The 21,408-nt window shown below is 43.5% G+C and overlaps 1 protein-coding gene across 1 annotated transcript in view; it reads right to left on the reverse strand.

Moving 5' to 3' along the window:
- Positions 1–21,408, reverse strand: part of pla2g4ab (phospholipase A2, group IVAb (cytosolic, calcium-dependent)) — a 149,783-nt gene that overhangs the window by 37,746 nt on the left and 90,629 nt on the right. The window contains 4 exon segments of the mRNA XM_084310478.1: positions 8,549–8,733; positions 10,053–10,161; positions 12,095–12,219; positions 15,179–15,250. Of these exon segments, the coding sequence (XP_084166604.1) occupies positions 8,549–8,733; positions 10,053–10,161; positions 12,095–12,219; positions 15,179–15,250 (491 nt within the window).

Consider the following 21,408-nt stretch of genomic DNA (forward strand, 5'->3'; position numbering starts at 1 on the left):
CACCAGGCACACATCACACTACACCAGTGGTTCTCAAACAACGGGTTGCGACCCAAATTGGGGTTGCGGGTAGGTGACAGCGCATTGGCAAGTAAAAAAAAAAATTTATTATTATTATATGATTAGGTGGCCTTGATGTCAGAGACCTGATTGGGAATTGGGCCAGGAATGTTGGGGAACCCTGGGTTCTTTAACGACCAAATTCAGCCAGGACCTCGGTTTAACGTCTCATCCGATGTGTATTATGTTAACAAACCTTTTATTCAACCATCAGTTACTCAGAAGTCTCAGACCTGATGGATCAGTGCAGGAAAGTCCTTCCAGAATGGCTTCTGCTTCGCTTCCCAACGACACGATAATGCAACATTAGCAGGCTTAGCTACCAGGAGGCCTGCTGCCTTTTCTTTGTCGTTTAATAACCTTTCTGAATGTAACCACTTCCTAACCATTCAATCTGTTTGCTGTCAAGACAATAAGGATACGGTAACTCATCAAAATAAGAGTTGAGCGCCCTCTTGCGGGGTTGTTTTATGGAAGAGCTTATGGGTACATCTGTCTGACTTCCTGTTTGGTATTTTGGAGTAGAAGAAGTAGTAAATAAATTAGAACAGAAAAGCTGTTATGTTTTATTTTTTTTATTATCTTTTTCCCCCTCCTTCTTTTTCCGATTTTTCTCCCATCCCACCCTTCCTGGTTGTTGCGCACTTTCCCCTACTGTTGGTCCGAGAGACCGGAGACTGTCACATGCTTTCCTCCGACGCATGTGCAGCCAGCCGTCAGGCCAGCCTGGCCGCGCAGATTCTCACTGGGAGAGTGTAACGTGTGGAAGGTCGCACTACCTCTCTCCAGATCCTACCCTCGCTGAGCAGGAGCTCCGACCGAACTGTAGGGGTCGCTGTCCACAACGCCCAGGACCCACCCGCCAGCTTTCCCACCCTCTAATACTGCCAATTGTATTAGTGTGAACGGCCAGCCAAGCTGGTGACAACGCCGGGAGGCGTCTATGCCTTCTACAACGCTGTTCGGTTTCCGGGTTCCTCTGATTGGCCACTAAGCCCACGTGACCCTACGCTAGCACGCCCCCCTTATCGCCGCCAGTTATCGCTTACGCCCGCGCATGCGCATGAGCCGTGACAAGCCCCTTCAATGACAGAGCTCTCATATTTGCGAATGCATAAACTATATCTTAAATTATGGCTATGTGTCTAATATGGCCGTCGCTTATCAATGACTTGTTTTGTTTACATCAGGGTGAACGCTGTTGCATTCGCAAATATGAGAGCCAGCAATACGCAGCTCCAGTTAACCTAATTTATACCGTAATGAATCATTAAAAAAATATACCGTTAACTGGAATATGTTGTTTCTTTACACATATGTTGGATTATGTTATTGGTTTATCATGACAAACCAATAAAAAATCGCTACTTTACATCAGGGTGAACGCTGTTACGCTGCCACCACCTACTTCAATGACAGAGCTCTCATATTTGCGAATGCATAAACTATATCTTAAATTATGGCTATGTGTCTAATATGGCCGTCGCTTATCAATTGACAGAGCTCTCATATTTGCGAATGCAACAGCGTTCACCCTGATGTAAACAAAACAAGTCATTGATAAGCGACGGCCATATTAGACACATAGCCATAATTTAAGATATAGTTTATGCATTCGCAAATATGAGAGCTCTGTCATTGAAGGGGCTTGTCACGGCTCATGCGGCTCATGCGCATGCGCGGGCGTAAGCGATAACTGGCGGCGATAAGGGGGGCGTGCTAGCGTAGGGTCACGTGGGCTTAGTGGCCAATCAGAGGAACCCGGAAACCGAACAGCGTTGTAGAAGGCATAGACACCGCCGGGAGCTGGATTTGAACACGCAAATCCAGCATCTCCGGCGTTGGTGACGAACGCAATCTCCGCTACGCCACCTGACCGCCCCGAAAAGCTGTTATGTTGATGACCAGATCTCAAGGATGACTGTAAACTACTGAGGAGTCGGTCACGGTTAACCAGCACCTGCTAACCTGCTGACTCTTGAGCTCAGCTGGTTAGTGCGGCCGCCTATGGATCCTATGGTCCCACTCCACTTGGTTATAAGCATAAGTGAGATAAACCACTAAGTGATAGCAGTGCTTTGCCTTTGAGCTAGATTGAGTTTTACACGGCTTAGTCACAACGTGTGGAAGTAAAGCATTTAAAATACTGGTCTGACACAGAACCAGTGTTCTAAACTATAGAACATGGACCATCATTCTGGCCTCAGGGCAGGGGCGTATTTGGCACGGGGGACTTGGGAATGGGTCCCCCCCATTTTTTCAGAATGCAGTTAATGTCCCCCCCCCGTCTGACTACCTGTATGCAAAGAGTAGTAGATGGGGGTCGCATTTGCACGGGCCAAGTACCCACTCGCTAAAGTACTCGTCTTTGCATAATAATAGCTTGGGTCGTCCCCTCAGCCGAGGTGTGTGTTAAAATACGTCATCACATACGGTATAAAGAGAGATAAGATAAGACATTCAGTGCTATGTCCGACTCCTACCTGCGTGCAGCAACAACGAGATGGCACCGTCGCCCAAGAGGAGAAAGCTACTTCTTCAAAGCAAACTAAGTTTTGCTACGCTGTCGCCCGGAGCTAAACCAGCAGCAGTGACGACACCACCACGAAACAGGAAGGCAAGTAACAGCATTTTAGCAGATTTTCTTTTTTTAATATAGGCCTAATGTATTTGTCCAGATTGACTATATAGCTATAGCTATTTGCCTGTTTGTTTCTCTTGAAAATAATCGTGGTTCATAAGTCCATGATTGATTGATTGATTGAAAAGTTTATTAACAGATTGCAGAATGGGTACAGTACAGTACAGCTCAATACATAAATTGTTAAGAGGATGCAGACCTGAGAAAGACTTTCGTCTTGTTTCCATCAGGGTCCCCCATTTTCAATTCATCATATGACACACACGACATACAGATAGACAGTACTGCTACATCTATACATTTATGACATACCAGATTTTCAAATACAGTACTGTTTGTGATACTAAAAAAATCCAGAAAAAGAGTATACATTTGACATAGAAACTGTGCATTGGAGGAGGTTGGGTAGGTGGGGTGGGGCTGTACATTGGAGGTGGGGGGGGGGGGGGGGGGGGTGGGTAGGATACAACCCCATTGTAATCATCCTGACAAAATAATGATGAATTGAAAATGGGGGACCCTGATGTAAACAAGACTAAATTCTTTCTCTGGTCTGCATCCCCTTAACAATTGTGTGTATTGAGCCGTACTGTATTGTACCCATTCTGCAATCTGTTAATACAATTTCCAATCAATCAATCAATAATGGGAATGGAACACTGGTGCATTAATGTTTTATTAATGTACGCTGTCCCCATGGTTCAAATAAATAAAGTTAGTAAACCTATACCCGTGTTCTAATGGTTTCTCTCTTTTTGGGTTTGTTTATTCTGCAGGAGGATGCAAATACGGCTTCTGAAAGCACACAGACAGTGCCTGTAAACGTAGATGCACAGCTGCAGCGTGCACTATCCCCACCACTGAATGACAGAAATTATGTAAGTAACAATAATGTCTTAACAAAATACATATTTGACTGTGTAGTGGATGGTTGGATAGATGCTGGATAGACACAGAGCTCCCTGCCCCCTCCCCTCAGGTTTGGTGTGTGAACGATGTCATGGTCTGATTACCGGTACTCAGGCCGAGCACTCACACCAAACCTGTGAATGTGATGGGTTGCATTCCATTCCCAATAGCCTGTTTACAGAGTCCATCAGCAAGACATAGTCATTTGCAAACAAGATACAAACTCATTGTAATCATCCTGACAAAATAATGATGAATTGAAAATGGGGGACCCTGATGTAAACAAGACTAAATTCTTTCTCTGGTCTGCATCCCCTTAACAATTGTGTGTATTGAGCCGTACTGTATTGTACCCATTCTGCAATCTGTTAATACAATTTCCAATCAATCAATCAATAATGGGAATGGAACACTGGTGCATTAATGTTTTATTAATGTACGCTGTCCCCATGGTTCAAATAAATAAAGTTAGTAAACCTATACCCGTGTTCTAATGGTTTCTCTCTTTTTGGGTTTGTTTATTCTGCAGGAGGATGCAAATACGGCTTCTGAAAGCACACAGACAGTGCCTGTAAACGTAGATGCACAGCTGCAGCGTGCACTATCCCCACCACTGAATGACAGAAATTATGTAAGTAACAATAATGTCTTAACAAAATACATATTTGACTGTGTAGTGGATGGTTGGATAGATGCTGGATAGACACAGAGCTCCCTGCCCCCTCCCCTCAGGTTTGGTGTGTGAACGATGTCATGGTCTGATTACCGGTACTCAGGCCGAGCACTCACACCAAACCTGTGAATGTGATGGGTTGCATTCCATTCCCAATAGCCTGTTTACAGAGTCCATCAGCAAGACATAGTCATTTGCAAACAAGATACAAACTCATTGTAATCATCCTGACAAAATAATGATGAATTGAAAATGGGGGACCCTGATGTATACAAGACTAAATTCTTTCTCTGGTCTGCATCCCCTTAACAATTGTGTGTATTGAGCCGTACTGTATTGTACCCATTCTGCAATCTGTTAATACAATTTCCAATCAATCAATCAATAATGGGAATGGAACACTGGTGCATTAATGTTTTATTAATGTACGCTGTCCCCATGGTTCAAATAAATAAAGTTAGTAAACCTATACCCGTGTTCTAATGGTTTCTCTCTTTTTGGGTTTGTTTATTCTGCAGGTGGATGCAAATAAGCCATATCAGCCCAATCCAAGAGAAATACCAGGTCAAACACTGGCAAACAAAACGCTATGTTTCCAAGAGAAATGGTTTAAAGCATTTTCTTGGATTCACTACAGTCATACACACAGTGGAGTCCTGTGCTTTTATTGTGCAAAAGCATTTCAACGTGAGAAGTCTACCCTGGCGAAATACACTGATCCAGCATTTGTTTCTGCTGGATTCAGAAACTGGAAAAAGGCTGTGGAGAGATTTACTGATCATACAAACAGCAAGTCTCATAAGCTTGCAGTTATGCAACATTATCAGAAACCAAATCCTATTAATGCTCAGCTTTCTAGTGCTTTGGCAGCATCACAGCAAAAAGCCATGTCATGCTTGAAGAAGATCATGAGCAGTGTGCAATTCCTGGGCAGACAAGGTCTGGCTCTCAGAGGCCATGAATCAGATCAAGGAAATCTGTCTCAGTTACTCAGGATGAGATCAGCTGATGACTCCAAGTTGTTTGAGTGGCTTAATTCACGTGTCGATTACACAAGCCCCCAAATCCAAAATGAAATGTTGAACATAATGGCAAAATCCATCATTAGAGATATAGCCACTGAAATCAGATCACAACCACAGTTGCAATACTCCATCATTATTGATGGAACACAGGACATCACTGGGACCGAACAGGAATCAATCTGTCTTCGCTATGTTGACCACAACCTTATTCCCCATGAAGAATTTGTTGGTTTATATGAAGTGTCGCTCACAACTGGACAAAACCTAGCAAATGTAGCCAAAGATGTGCTGCTTCGTCTTGGTTTGTCTCTTGATGGGCTCCGGGGACAGACATATGATGGAGCAGCAAACATGTCCGGAAAATATTCTGGTGCACAAGCCTATATTTCACAAGCACAGCCACTGGCTCTGTATGTACACTGTGGTCCTCACTGTGTTAATTTGATAACACAGGCAACTTGCACAGCTTCATCTGTAGTCCGTGATGCTCTGCAATGGGTCCATGAATTGGGGCGTCTGTTTGGACTTTCAGGCAAGTTCAAGAACATCTTCAGCAACATTGCCACATCTTCACATGGATCCTTCACCACACTGAAGCCGATGTGTCCTACACGGTGGACTGTGCGAGTCGCAGCAGTGCATGCAGTCCTCAATCAGTATGCGGCAGTGTTACTCAGCTTGGAAGAGATGGCTTCAACTGGCTCTGAATCAGCTACAAAGGCAAATGGTCTGCTTGACAGATTCCAGAAAGGAAACACAGTTCTGGGACTCCATCTTGCTTTGGAGGTTCTTGAGGCAATGGAATGCCTCAACAAATCCTTGCAAAGGCGAACCACCACAATCACAGGGATGCAGGCTGCAGTAGAGTGTGTCAAGACAGCTCTCCACAAGAAACGAACAGAGGAAAGATTCCAACAGGTATATGTCACAAATATAACAGTACTATATATGTATGTCCCTATCCTATTTCATAAATGTCATTAAGAATTGAAAATCCTGACTAATAATGATGAATTGAAAATGGGGGACCCTAATGTAAACAAGACTAAATTCTTTCTCTGGTCTGCATCCCCTTAACAATTGTGTGTATTGAGCTGTACTGTATTGTACCCATTCTGCAATCTGTTAAATAAAATTTTCATTCATTCACAGATATTTGACAACACCGCAAAGCTGGTCACCTCACTAAACATCGATCCGATGGAAATGCCTCGTATCCGCAATCCTCCAAAACGTCTAACTGGTGACGCTGCAGCACATGTCCCAGCAACTTCTGTGGACTTCTTCAGAGGGGAGTTCTTCAAAATACTGGACACAGCAGATCTGCAATTCCGAGAGCGGTTTAATCAAAGAAGCTTTGAAGTGCTTCAGAAGTTGGAGGGTGTGCTTATTAGGGGAGAAAGTGATGACATTGTGGACAAGTATCCAGAGATGAACAGGAGGATGCTGGATGTTCAGCTAGCCATGTTCAAAGCAACTAACACCTATGCATCAAGCACAGAAGCTGCAGACATCCTGAGAGGCATGTTGCCTGAAGTCAGAGGTCTTTTTGATCAGGTGGAGGTCCTTGTGAGGCTGTTGCTGGTTGTTCCCTCATCCTCTGCTGAAGCTGAGAGGAGTTTCAGCGGACTCCGGAGGTTGAAGACCTGGCTTCGCAACTCCATGAAGCAGAAAAGGTTGAACAGTGTGGCAGTTTGTCATATACATCAAGAAAGAGTTGATGCCTTTGACATTAGAGAACTCTGTGAGGAATTCATCTCTGCCCATGATCGGAGACAACATGTCTTTGGAAGCATTGGATGAGTTTAAATGTGAAAATGTCAATTTAAATAATGGAGAAGTCACTTTAAAGGAATGAGGTATATAAAGTCACTTTAAGGAAAGAACAGATGTGGCTCTTGTATAATATAGTTTAGATACATTAAGTATAATAATGACAAAGTTAAAATTGTATAGTAGTCTACATAGAAACAGGTTTGTTATATAACTTATGTACCAGTGCATAAGAGTGATTTATGTTAATGTTTTGTACCTGTAATTAAATTTGATTAAAAGTGATTGGTGATAGATAAAGGTGATAGATACATTAAGAGCTAAAATTGTATATTGTATAGTAGTGTTTCTCAGGAACCTAGCATGTATTTTTTTTTTATCATGCATATCTTGTATTACTGTGTTCATAATTGCTAATTGAAGCACCATATAATAAATGTTCTTTCACCATAAACCTTTCAAATTTGTTTATTATTTGTCACAACAATACTTGTTTCTGTATGAGCTCAAAAAAAGTCAACCAACGAACTAGATTCTTGTACCGGATCTCCTCTCTGGTAAACAAGAATACCCTGAAGACTCTGGCAGGAGCACTCATTCAAGGGTACTATGACTATGCTTACCTCATGGTACCAAAGCACCTCAAAGGCGCTTAAAACGTTTATGTCACAAATGTAATGGTAAATGGTAAATGGCTGCTTTTTTATATAGCGCTTTTATCCAAAGCGCTTTACAATTTGTTACTCACATTTTTACCCATTCACTCACACATTCACACACCAACGGCGGAGGCAACCATGCAAGGTGCCAACCTGCTCATCGGGAGCAATTAGGGGTTAAGTGTCTTGCTCAAGGACACATCAACACGCTGCCCGGGAGGAGCGGGAATCGAACCGGGAACCTCCGGATTGCCAGACGACTGCTCTACCTCCCGAGCCACTGTCGCCCCAGTGTATCAGTACTAAATACCTATATGTCCCTATGCCATAAATGTCATGTATGTTGTGTATTTCATAAATGTCTATATGAATTGAAAATGGGGGATCCTGATGGAAACAAGACAAACGTCTTTCTCAGGTCTGCATCCCCTTAACAATTGTATGTATTGAGCCGTACTGTATTGTACCCATTCTGCAATCTGTTAAATAAAGTTTTCATTCATTCATTCACTCAGTGTGTCGTTTACATGGAGAAATGGCGCCACCGCTTGGAAAAATGCGGTATTGCACCCCTGGTATTAAAAAAAAAAAAACTAGGTAGACGGCCCCCCCCCTAACCCCCCCCCCCCCCCCCCCCCCATCGCCGTCACTCGCCACGCCCCCAAATCTGTCCCCCCCACACATTGAGAGAGAGTTACGCCAGTGCCTCAGGGATCCCAGAGTCACCTAAATTCCACATTGTGGCCAAGGTAACCACTAACCAGTGTGTTTTTGTGTCACTGAACCTAGACTTTGGGTGACCTCTGACCTTAAAAGGGGGGCTGGAGTCGCTGGGTCGGGCAGAGAAGTCAAAGGAGATGATGAGGTCGACGCCCCGCTGTGGCCGCAGGATGAGTGGATACGGCAGGTTATATGTCAGCCCGCTGTCCACCACGTGGATCTTCTTGCTCTTCACGTCCAGGGGCTCGTAGATGCGGTCAAACTCGTTCGGGTCTGGAGGAGGCAACGGAGATTATATGAGGAACGTTCTCATATATACTGTAGAGCGATCTACAGTATATTGACACTGGCTTTGTTTTAGTCTAGATCAGCGTTTCCCAAACATAAGTATGTGGTGCCAAACTGAATCAACACATCTACAGCTTTAAAAAAAAATCATAATATTTATAATTCTTAAATTATAGATTGTAGATGTGTTGATTCAGTTTGGCACCACATACTTATGTGAATCTGGGTTTTCTACTCTAGCATACCTGAAAAACAAATACAGAAACAGACTAAATGCTCAGCATGACCTCAGAATAGCACTTTCAAAAACCAAGCCCAGAACAGATCTGCTGGTTGAAAACTTCAACCAGCCACATACCTCTCATTAGATTGCATTACACTGTGATGATTATTGCTGTGATGTACTTTTATAATTAAATAAATATATTTCATATACATTTGAAATGCATGGTTTGTTGTGTTCTTTATCAGTAGTTTATAAATGTATGTTATGGCAATTCATGATGTATTTTTGTAAGTTTGGGTCCCGGGGAAACACCAAATTTCTCTTTTGGGTCTCGAGCTGAAAAAGTTTGGGAACCCTTGGTCTAGATAGGCTTTATCCATGTCCGTTAACCCTTTCGAGTGTACCATCTCACGTACGAGTGATGTTGAGACCTGAACATTATAATGATGATGTAACAATGGCCACCAGTCACTGGTGAAGGGGTTCTAGAATTACAAGCCACAATTCCAAGAACATTTTCAACTTAAACATGAAAGGATAAATTTTTTTTTTTTTTTTTTCTTTGAATGTAGCTTAGTTGTACAGTACGCACTACACAGACATCAAATCTGGGTTGAAACTTTTCAGGGACCACTGAATTTTGCCTGGTTCAAATTTACCCAAAAGTGAAAAGCCCTGCCCACTTTATATTTGACAAAGACAAAAACTCTGGTAGAACCTTTTCACTGTTTGTAGCTTTCTTCACTCAAATGCAAATGAGAATATTGTAAATAGACTGTTTCACTCCAGTGTTTACAAACAATACCAAAATAAACAAATGTTTTGCAGCCACAAAATACATTTATTATTATGACCAGGACTCATACCGCACCGGCTTCCCACCCGCGAATACTGCCAATTACAGCAAATTCTAATAAAACCCCATATGTCTGGGACGTGATGTGGGGAGGGGGGAATTATAGAACTTAACTATACAGGCTTCTGTTGATTAATGGTTGTAACCGGTTGTTCTCGTGCACAAAAGCAAACAAAATAAATAAATCTGATCCAGCTCGCCCTCTAACCCTCGACCCCTGACCTGTGACGGCGTCCACCTCGTCCTCTGGGCCGGCGTTGGGCCACGACTCGCTGAAGGGGGAGAAGGGAATCTCGGTGTTCAGGTTCAACCCCAGCATGAAGTTGTGCACCTGAAGGAAGGTCAGGTGGTGATGTCAGTCAGCGTCGTGGAAATGAGAATGTTAGAATATGGAGATGAATATGTCCTGTCTATGAGCAAGGAAAGTGCATCATGAGAGACACCCTCGGCGTTGCAACACTACTCAAGGAAACTCAATTGACACGTGATTTTTTCTTGCAAAAGTTACATTCTTATTCAACTTAGCCACTGACCTTAACCCTTTCACTGCCACACTACCAAACCTTTCACTGTGACACCACCAGGCGTGCGTTCCTGATATCAACTGGGGTTGCACGCACGCTAATGGCGCCACGTGCACGCGCACTCCCGGCGCGTGCGCATAAATGTCCCCTCGCTTGAGCACAGACTACAGACAGTGCCTAATCCCCTTTACGAATGGAATGTAACACATATCATTCACAACAAGTTAGGTGTGAATGTATCTGAGAACGTATTTAACACACCTGACGACCGGCGCTATTGATATGCAAAGTAGCCCAGGTGGGTACTTATAGCGAGTTGGCGAGTGCAGCGCATTCCTGTGTGCGTGCACGCGCTTTTGCTCAAATCTTACCCTGCACGGAGTGCAACCCCATCCCAAGACCAACGCATGCCTGGACACCACAGAAGGTTAACCCTTTCACTGCCACACGAAAAAGGGTTAACCCTTTCACTACCACACTACATAAGGTTAACCCTTTACTATTGCACTGATAGTAAAGGGTTAACCTTCTGTAGTGTGGTAGTGAAAGGGTTAATGCAGTAACAATTTCATTACGGCTTCATGTGATATAAGCAGGAGCGACGCAGAGACGTTCATTTTGGAGTTTGCCGCCAGATTTAAAACTGACCACAATTTTGGCAGGATTCTGTCCTGTGTCCTGTATTTGCGAATATCAATAACTGACAGGAAATAAAACGTGAGTCCAAGGCTCCAAGCTGCTCCCTAGCAAAGCAATTTCACTGAAACCATACGGTTAATCCTGTTGTGTTTCAGTGCAAATGTCAGAACAATCTGCTTCACCTCAGCATTCGTCACCATCCATAGGCCTATAGCTTCTTGAATTGAAATATATTAAGTAACTGTTATCCAATTTCTTCCCCTGCTGGATTCATAGATTTGATTTATTATTGTTAAAAATATTATAATAGGCTACTCTGCCTGATTGCATTCCGGCATCAGGGAGTGAATTTTCCGTCGTTAGAAATTAGTTTGAGGGGGGCTCTCTAGTAGCACACCATGTATCGCGCTGCATCGCGAAGCGGCCGTCCCGGGTTCGCTTCCCACTCCCGGTGACTTCCATTTGTCGCATGTCTTCCCCGCCTCTTCTCCCGTTCATCCTCTCCTCATCTGTCGGTCATGTCTGACTATGAAAGCAATAAATGCTAAAAAAATAAATCTTAATAAAATAAAAATAAAAATTTGAAACAACAATGTTTGATACCGACAGTCAAAACTATGGCCGTGTCAGGTTCAATCTCGGGACACTTCGGTAAAAGCTTATCCCGTGCGAACACGCATCTGGAAATCACAGAGGTTGTGGGGGGGTAATCTTCTATTACCGTGGGTCCCCACGTAATACTAGTCCTGTGTGAATAGGGCTTATTAATAAAGTATAATTAAAGTATGACACAATAGTATGACACATTGCCTGTGGTGCATTTTTTCCTATTGCTAGGTTTTAGTGAGTTTTTCCTTACCTTCGCGTGGGGTATGTCTGGGAGTGTTGCATTTATTTAAAATAAAATTGACTTTGTGGTGTTTTTGTTTTGTTCTTGACTTATTGTGATGTTTCTTCTTGACTTTAAAGAAGACGTGTCCGGCCCATGGGGACATTAACGTGTGTTGTCGGACCTTACAAATAAATTTGATTTGATTTGATTTATACTGGATTATAATTATATTGCGATATAATTATGTGTAATCAGAAATTATATTATACCTTCCCTGCCCGTCCCTCGCGTGTATTGAACAAGGAGCTGTCACTGAGGAAGGAGGTAACCATTCTCTGGACCCAGCTGTCCTGGGCCTGACGATGGTAATCCTCATCAGACGCTTGGTTCTCACCTGGTGATCATGGAGATAATTACAACAGTAGTCACACACTCGTGGCATGTTTTGCTTCATTAAAAGGGCCATTTTGCCTATTTTCAACCACAATCCGATCCTTCTGTTTTGAGGAGGATATGTCATGATCATTTTCAAATATAGTAGGCTCAACCTCAGGAAGGTTGAAGAAAATATAAGAAATATTTTCAAAATTGTATGTATCACCACATTGTCCTCCTTACAACAGAACGATAGAAAGAAAGAAAATGGCGAAATGCCCTTAATCCCATAAGAAAATGTGTTTAGCATTCTTCTGCATTTTTCATACACACAAATTACTATAGAAATAAATGGATGTATTTATGTAGTATTTAGTATGTAGTATTTTTATGGTAAAACCACAAGAATACTATAGTGACTCACCATAAATGTCTATAATATTCCACTATAGAAATACTGTGGTGAATTGCAACAGTATTACTGTGGTAAATCTATGGTGTGTATGATAAAAACACAAGAATACTATAAATCACTGCAATATATCTGTGGTGTGTACGTATATAGCGTGTATGAAAAAAACGAAACAGGAACACAATTGTGATTAGGTCACACCTTTACCTATACAACAAATATCTCTTATGGACGCACTTCCCTCTTGGGTTGGTGTTAAAGGTCTCCTACGCTCAAAATCTTGTTTTTTCTACAGTTAACTCCTCTTGGAGGCATGACTTTGACTATACAGATTGTTATTTGTGCAGAACTCGTCACCAGAGTGCCCTTATGTTTATTTCACACATTCCCTTGTTTATTCCTATCAAATGATGATGAATGTAACATTGCTGATTTTTTGTGATTGTCTGAAAAGAAAAATGCTATTATGATGCGTCTGGATTGACAAGCACTAGCTCACTAGCCACAGGTACTGTGTAGTGCCGGAAAATATTCAACCCCTATAAAAAAAACACTGTGTTTTTATTATTATTATTATAATTTGTTTGATATTTTTCCCCCTCCTTTTTCCTCCGTTTTTCTCCCATCCCAATGTTAGTCATTATGCCAATTCCCAATCCCCTTCCTGGTCGCTGCGCACCTACCCCCTACGGTCGGTCTGGGAGAGTGGAGGCTATCACATGCTTCCTCCGACACATGTGTAGCCAATCAACCGCTTCTTTTCACCTGGCAGCGCGGACTCTCACTGAGAGGGTGTAACGTGTAGAAGGATCACACTACCCCCCTTAGATACTTTCCTCGCTGAGCAGGCGCCCCGACCGAACTGTAGGAGTCGCTGTTTACAACGACCAGGACCCACCCACCCGCTTTCCCACCCCTAACACTGCCAATTGTGTTAGTATGAACGACCAGCCAAGCTGGTAGCAATGCCGAGAGCTGGGCTCGAACCCAGCTGTGTGTTTTTATTATTATTATTATTATTTTCTTTATCATAATGATTGTAATGCTTTCAGAATGTCACTTACAAAGCCTGACCATACCTTAGTTGTGAGCAACACTTTTAAGTTTAAGTTAATTTTTTTACCCAGGGACAGTGCACATTAATCAACATCTTCAGTTTCCACCTCAATGTAAATGTGCCAAGATTTGCTAATGAGCTAGTTTTCATCTGTAGTCCCTGCCTACCATGCATGTCTTTTTAAATTTTCTATCCACTTTTTTCTCCTTATTTTCTTCAATTTTTCTCCCATCCCAATTTCGTGTTTCCAATTCTCCCCTCCCCTGTCTTGAACGTTGCTCGCATATGCCCCCTACTGGTCGGTTGTAGGGAGGATAAAAGCCTTGCATCACGTGTCCCCTCCAGTACACGAGGAGGCAGCCTGTCACATCTTTTCACCTGTCAGCGCGGACTCTCATTGGCGAGGTGTAACGTGTGGGAGGCTCACACTACCCCTGCTATTTCCTGTCTCTGCTGTGCAGGCGTCCCCCAACCGACCTGTAGGAGTCGCTGTCCACAACGTCCAGATTACCACCCATCGACTTCCACCCGCTGACTCTGCCAATTGAGCCAGTATGACGGCCGGCCCAAGCCGGAGGCAATGCTGACACCCGGATTCGAGACCGGAGTCTCTTGCATTGGTGACGAGCGCAATGTCCGCTGCGCCACCCAGCCGCATCTACCATGCATGTCTTTATGGTGTGGGAGGAAACCAGAGTACCCGGAGGAAACCCACGCGAACACAGGGAGAACATGCAAACTCCACACAGAAAGGCCCCCTGCTGGGGTTAGAACCCAGGACCTTCTTGCTGTGAGACAGCAGTGCTGACCACTGTGCATGAATGCATGAAAGGGGGGGGGGGTTGTTTCTGATTAATTGATTGTCAATAACGGCATTCGTTAGTAGAACAACATACGCTGATCAGGGCGATGGCTATGAAAACAAGGCACAATCAAGCTGAAATTGACGTTAAATTGCTCACTGTGCCGACGTGCCGTCCACAGTGAGGGAATAACTTAGTAATACGGAGAGGGTCGTATTCAGCACAACCTAGGTCTCTACAGCCTACAGTAGGGCTGACATCCTGCTGTAGGTGAATCAGCACAACCCAGGTCTCTACAGCCTACAGTAGGGCTGACATGCTGCTGTACAGTAGGTGAATCAGCACAACCCATGTCTCTACAGCCTACAGTAGGGCTGACATGCTGCTGTACAGTAGGTGAATCAGCACAACCCAGGTCTCTATAGCCTACAGTAGGGCTGACATGCTGCTATGGGTGTGTCACACATAAACTTGGTCTCTACAACTTTGGCCTGACACCACCCTAGAGCATCAGTTGATAACGAGAAGCTTCAACTGGTGAATCATGGGGACTGTAGCTCTCCTGGCTTCGCAAGATCACAAGATCACAAGGTTATGCGCTTGTGCAGCAAACTTTGAGCAACTACTGGCAGCTATGGTCCTATTCCAAACAGTTCAAAGGATGACCTTCTAGATGGCTCTGGCGGGTCAGGTTAGCTCTCCTCACCTTTCCGTAGCTCCTCATTATCTTCATTATCCAGGCTGTCCTCTCCTATAATGTGCTCAGGCTTGAGCTGTTCTGTAAGGGGAACAAGACACAAAACAACAACTTCACTCAACAGGAACCTTTTTTTGGGGGCATACATTTTCAGCTAGGGGCTGGGCGATAAACCAAGTATTTACCGGTACCATTACCAACCAAATGTTGCCCATGTGAGTATCAAAGATGCTTGAATAAAGGACGATGACGCATTAAAAGCTGTGCCAATGGGATGAAAACGGAACAGTTCGGTCCAAATCGGCTGGACTTTTACTAGGGTTGGGTAACGAACTCTGTACTTTTAAGGGTACCGAACGAATTACATCGGTACTACCGATTCACGCTGGATCAATCGGTACCAAATGTGGGTACCATTACATTTTAGTATAAGAGTGTAATATACTGTACTAGACAAGAGGGAGCCTTTTCCACAAAATATATATTACTGTCCCGTCTCTTGGGTCTTTGGAAAGACCAGACGAGGTCAGAGGAGTTTGATCATATTTACTGAGGATGGTCAGATAATGTTAATATTTAAAGGTCCCATGTTTTGCTATTCCTTTCACTATTTGGGCAATTTTACACAATTCCTGTGAGTCTATGGAACACATCTGTAAGTTTCTTTTTAATTTTGTATTCATTGTTTTGTATTTCTAATCAAGTACTCTAAGGGGGCTTTCTCACTAACCATTCGGGGTCGAATCACAGCGCGATCGCATCAAAATAGGGTGTGATCGTCCTACTGAGAACGCTCCCCCCCTTCACCGGGGACGCTGATTCGCTCCAAACCTGGACCGCTGGAATAGGTGGTTTCGGGTGCGCGCCAGTGGGAGCGGGGGGCGTGGTGCATGCTTGCTTGAATTTTGGGCAGATAAAAACATACAGCAACAACTGGACAATACCCACAAAAACTATATTTATGGGCAATTTGGCGAGTTCAGACCTCAACCAAACAAGCATGTTGAGCCTCACGGCTCAGTGGATGAAAACATGAAGCCACGTTACAAGCACAATACTTCCCTGGCTCGCATTAGGCCTGGCAATTTTTTTGCCATTGCTATGTCTACTATACATTGGTTTCTTGTTCGAATGCATTTATTTCTATAGACCAGTGGTGCCCAACCAGTCGGCCGTGATCGACCGGTAGATCAATGACATGCAATATAATTGACGCGAGCGATGGGCTAATGTTAGCTGCTAACTAGTAATAAATAGGCTAAGCTAACTAGCGTTAGCGTTAACCCTGGAAAACGCTTAAAGCGGACTCCACGACACCAGTTCCATTCGTGAGAAAAGGGGGTGGGTTATATTGACAAGGCTTGACAACAGAGGTTCAAATATAACTTCATATTTATTGGTTATTTTTTTTCTTTATATCAGCATCCAGTTTCCACCACCGTGTGTTAAACTCTTCCTGTGTTGACGTTAGAGCGTGACATCATCGCCTACGGGAGCTTACACGCTCAAAGCGCAAACCGTAAACAAAACCCGGAGCGCACCAAGACTGCAGTGTGTACGCAAACTAGAGGGGGGAGAGGGAAGGGGGAAGTTCGCACCCAAGGACGGAGCGAGGGCGGAGCGGAGCTGATTCGACCCCGAATGGCAGTGAGAAAGCCCCCTAAAGCAGCATTTTTCCACTTCAAGATTTCAAGCTGTTTTGGGCTGGGCTCCGCCTATACTCACAAAGTGCTTTGAGTGACAGTCACCCACAGTCTGCACTGGCAGACAGAGAGAGACATAGAGAGATAGAGCGGGAGACTAATTAATTTCACCGCAGGGGGGCATAATCCCACAGGACAATGCATTGGTAACTTGTTTCAAATGACAATATATACCCCTGTGAATATTATTGCACGGATCGGAATAGGCGTGGGAGTGTGCGTGTGCGCTATGATATTTTGCAACAGGTTGACGTGACGCGGGTGCCGACAGAGAGAAAGCAGAGAACACACACAGTCGGGAGTGTGTGTAAAATGCTCCGTATCCCTCTCTCTCTCCATCTCTCTCTCTCTCTATCTCTCTCTCTCTCTCTCTCTCTCTCTCTCTCTCTCTCTCTCTCTCTCTCTCTCTCTCTCTCTATCTCTCTCTCTCTCAATTCAATTCAATTCAATTCAATTCAATTCAAATGGGCTTTATTGACATGGGAAACATATGTTTGCATGTAGTTTATATGTATTCCGTTGGATGTCCTTTTCTTGTCACAGCAGCTCACAAATCTTGCTGCTGTGTTTGCACATTGTTGTATTTCTCCCAGTAGGTATGGGAGTTTTGAGTTGTTTTCCATGTTTTCAAAGTCTCTTTGGGTGTTTGCAATTTGTGGGAAGTATATGTCTCTGATGTCTTGCTCGTCACAGTCTGTGTCCCGACTGCGTGTGTGTGTTTCCCCACAAGCCTTGGCTTTATTGTGTTTTATCCATTTTTTACCAGCGTGTTGACACTGTTATTGTTTGTCTTTTAAATGTTTGTCCTACGATTGTGTCAAAATAAAGTATTCAAAAAACACACGCAGTCGGGAGTGTGTGTAAAATGCTCCGTATCCCTCTCTCTCACTCACTCGTTCTCTGCTCTCTCTGTCGGCACCCACGCCACGTCAACCCGTTTGAGGAAGTATCAGTATTTCCACTCGCTCTGTTGTTGAGCAAATGGTTGAGTGTGCGTTACAACCATAGAGGGGGTGTTAGTTATGCAGATGAGAATTCTTCTACGTCACAGATACACAATATTCAGAATGGCTTAGTTCAATGGGGGAGGATCTTGTGACATGTGAACTGGACTGATAAGCCAAAATGAGAATTAGAGACACAGACCCCATTGATACAACCCCACATAGAAAACAATGCTAAACACTGGAAAAGGCTATTTATAAGACATGGGACCTTTAAACATTTAAAAACACAATACATGATCATGTGATTTATTTTGTGTGGTGTGTTACAACAATAAATAACTAAATGTTCTAAATAAATAACAATGTTGAAAATGAGAAGTTGACTCAAGTGGACTTTTTTGTTATTGCAGAGAGAAACCATTGGGTACCATACTGGTACCGGTATCGGTTCAAATGTGAACGGTACCCAACCCTCACTTTTACACATGTGCTATTGTTCACATGTTCTCTTTCTATTATTTATGTGATCATATAAAGTGATGTGGATTTCAGGTCACACTGCCCGGCCCTAATGTCTGCTTTATTAGATTACATTAGATTAGATTTGAATGTATTGTCATTGTACAGCACAAGTACAGTACAACAAAAAGAGGTTGGCATCCCACCAGGGTGCAAGGTAACAGTAAAGTGCATAACAGTATACAGGACAGGTGTGTAATATACCCTGGTATATACAGTAATATACAGTGTAACTAGTGGTTTGCTGACAGAGTTTAGTGAGATGACAGCTGAGGGGAAGAAGCTGTTCCGGTCCGAGGCAATTGACTACCATACCATACTGTGATGCAGTTAGTGAGCTAGTATAGTATAGAGTAGGCATAGTAGGTAGTATAGAGTGAAAAGAGACAACGGTGGCGGAAGAGAGATAATAGGAGAGGAGATGAGCGAAAGGTGAGCGAGATTCAAACCCACGACGTTGCAAGTACTGTTATTATCTCCGTTACTTCCTCCAGGCACTCGCTTAGAGACGCACTGTTGCCCGCTGCACGTTCACTTTTTACATTTAGTAATTTAACTGACGCTTCTATCCAAAGCGACTTGAAAATTGTGTACACCAATAGCTCTCACCTCCATAGCCATGAAGTGCTTTGAGAAGCTAGTAAAGGGCTACATCTGCTCCTCCCTCCCCATCAACATGGACCCCCTGCAATTTGCATACCGCCCCAACAGGTCCACGGAGGACGCCATAGCCCATGTGCTGCACACAGCAGCATCACACCTGGACAAGAGGCAGGGGAACTATGTGAGAATGCTATTCATCGACTACAGCTCGGCATTCAATACCATAGTCCCCTCCATACTCATAGCCAAGCTCAGGGACCTGGGCTTGAACTATGACCTCTGCCAGTGGGTCTTGGACTTCCTGACGGGCAGACCCCAGGTGGTGAGAGCAGGCAACTGCACCTCCTCATCCATCACCCTCAACATAGGGGCCCCCCAGGGCTGTGTTCTGAGTCCCCTCCTCTACTCCCTGTACACACACGACTGTGTGGCTCAGCGGAGTAGCAATACAATCATCAAATTTGCTGACGACACAGTGGTGGTGGGCCTGATCTCTGCCAACGACGAGAGGGCCTACCTGGAAGAGGTCATGGTCCTGGCGGGATGGTGCCAGGAAAACAGCCTCTCCCTGAACGTCAGCAAAACAAAGGAGATGATTGTGGACTTCAGGAGGTCGGGGGTCAAGGACTACAGCCCCCTCAGCATCGACGGGGCACCGGTTGAGAGAGTCAACAGCTTTAAGTACCTCGGAGCCTACATATCCGAGGACTTGACATGGACCACACACATTGACAGTGTTGTGAAGAAGGCACGACAACGCCTCTACTTCCTCAGGCGACTAAGGAAGTTCCAAGTCAGTCAGAAGATCCTTAAGAACTTCTACTCATGTACAATAGAGAGCATCTTGACTGGCAACATCACCTCCTGGTTTGGGAATAGCACTGCACAAGACCGAAGCAGACTACAAAGAGTGACACGTTCAGCCGAACGCACAATTGGAGGGGGGCTCCCCACCCTCCAGAACATTTACAACAAGCGTTGCAGGGGCAAGGCTAAGAGAATCATTAAAGACTCCAGTCACCCGAACAACTGCCTCTTTGAACTGCTGCGGTCAGGCAAGCGATACCGGAGTCTCAAGGCGAGCACAGAAAGACTCAGAAGAAGCTTCTATCCCGAGGCCATCAGGCTGCTAAACGAACAATGAACACTACACAACAACAACCATCAAACGCACATAGCACACACATCCACACGCACACACTCACTTTAAACAAACACACTGTAGCACCCACTCCACACACTTTATAGCACACACCCACTTTAAACAAACACACTGTAGCACCCACTCCCCACACTTTATATTTATTGATGAAGGATTGCACTACAACTCGTACACCTTACTGTAAATTGTACCTAAATTGTACCTCATCCCATTTCTGCTTTGCACTATATAGTACTGTACATTAGTACACTGCATAGTATTGTATATTATATGGTAACTCAGTTACGTCTATTCTGCATCGAACATTGTACATATGTCTATACTGAACACTGTGACCTCATTTTCTACTTCTAAATTACATGCTATACTATGTTATTTGATACTATCTTGTCTAGCACAGTCTCTGGAGCGTAACAGTAAGAAGCATTTTGTATGAAAGTATTCTGTACTTCTGTATGACAACTATTAAAGAAACTACAACAAGTCAGCAGGAGGGGTACATCTCTGGCAGCTAAGGGTCAGTGGTAAAGTATTGTTTGTCAAACAGTGTCGAACTTGAGTGCTACACTCTGACTGCATAGTAGTATAGACATATTAGCATAATAGGCATAGTAGATACATGGTAGATAGTAGTATAGACATAGTAACATAGTACATAATAGTAATAAGTAAGAAGGTTAACTTTGCACTCATTCTCTACTAGGCAGCTTATAATTATGAGGTTAGGAATTAATAACTTTTTAATACAGTTAGGGTCTCTATGTATTTGTTTATTAATTTAAATAAACTTGAACTTGAACTTGAACTGAGGGGTTCAGATAGATGTAATGGAGTAAAAAAGTACAATGTTTCCTTTGAAATGTAGTGGAGTAAAAGTACAAAGTTTCTTAAAATGTAAATGTTCAAGTAAAGTACACGTAACTCATAATAGTAATGAGTTACTTGTGTGTAATGAGTAAATAGTTCCACCACTGCAAATAGATATCTATAAATATATGTTGTATCAGCTAAAAGTCCTTCACCTCCTTATCAAGCAAAATCAAAAAACATTTTCAATAGTTTATCTGTATCTAAAAGGCTCCCAGGAGACAGATAATGGGGGGTGTTGTGAAGGATCAGATTAAACCGAATATGTATATTTATTTATATATATATATTTAATTGTATTTGTATATCGTTTGATATCCCCTGTATATTCCTTGTACAATATGCATTGAATATCCCCGTTTCTACTAAACAGCCCATAATAGTTTCATTCTACCATTGGACGAGAACCTGGCGCCAGGTTGCCATACCCCTAGGTCC

This window comes from Notolepis coatsorum (genome assembly GCF_963971535.1).
Source record: "Notolepis coatsorum genome assembly, chromosome: 3".
In the NCBI taxonomy this organism is placed as follows: domain Eukaryota; kingdom Metazoa; phylum Chordata; class Actinopteri; order Aulopiformes; family Paralepididae; genus Notolepis; species Notolepis coatsorum.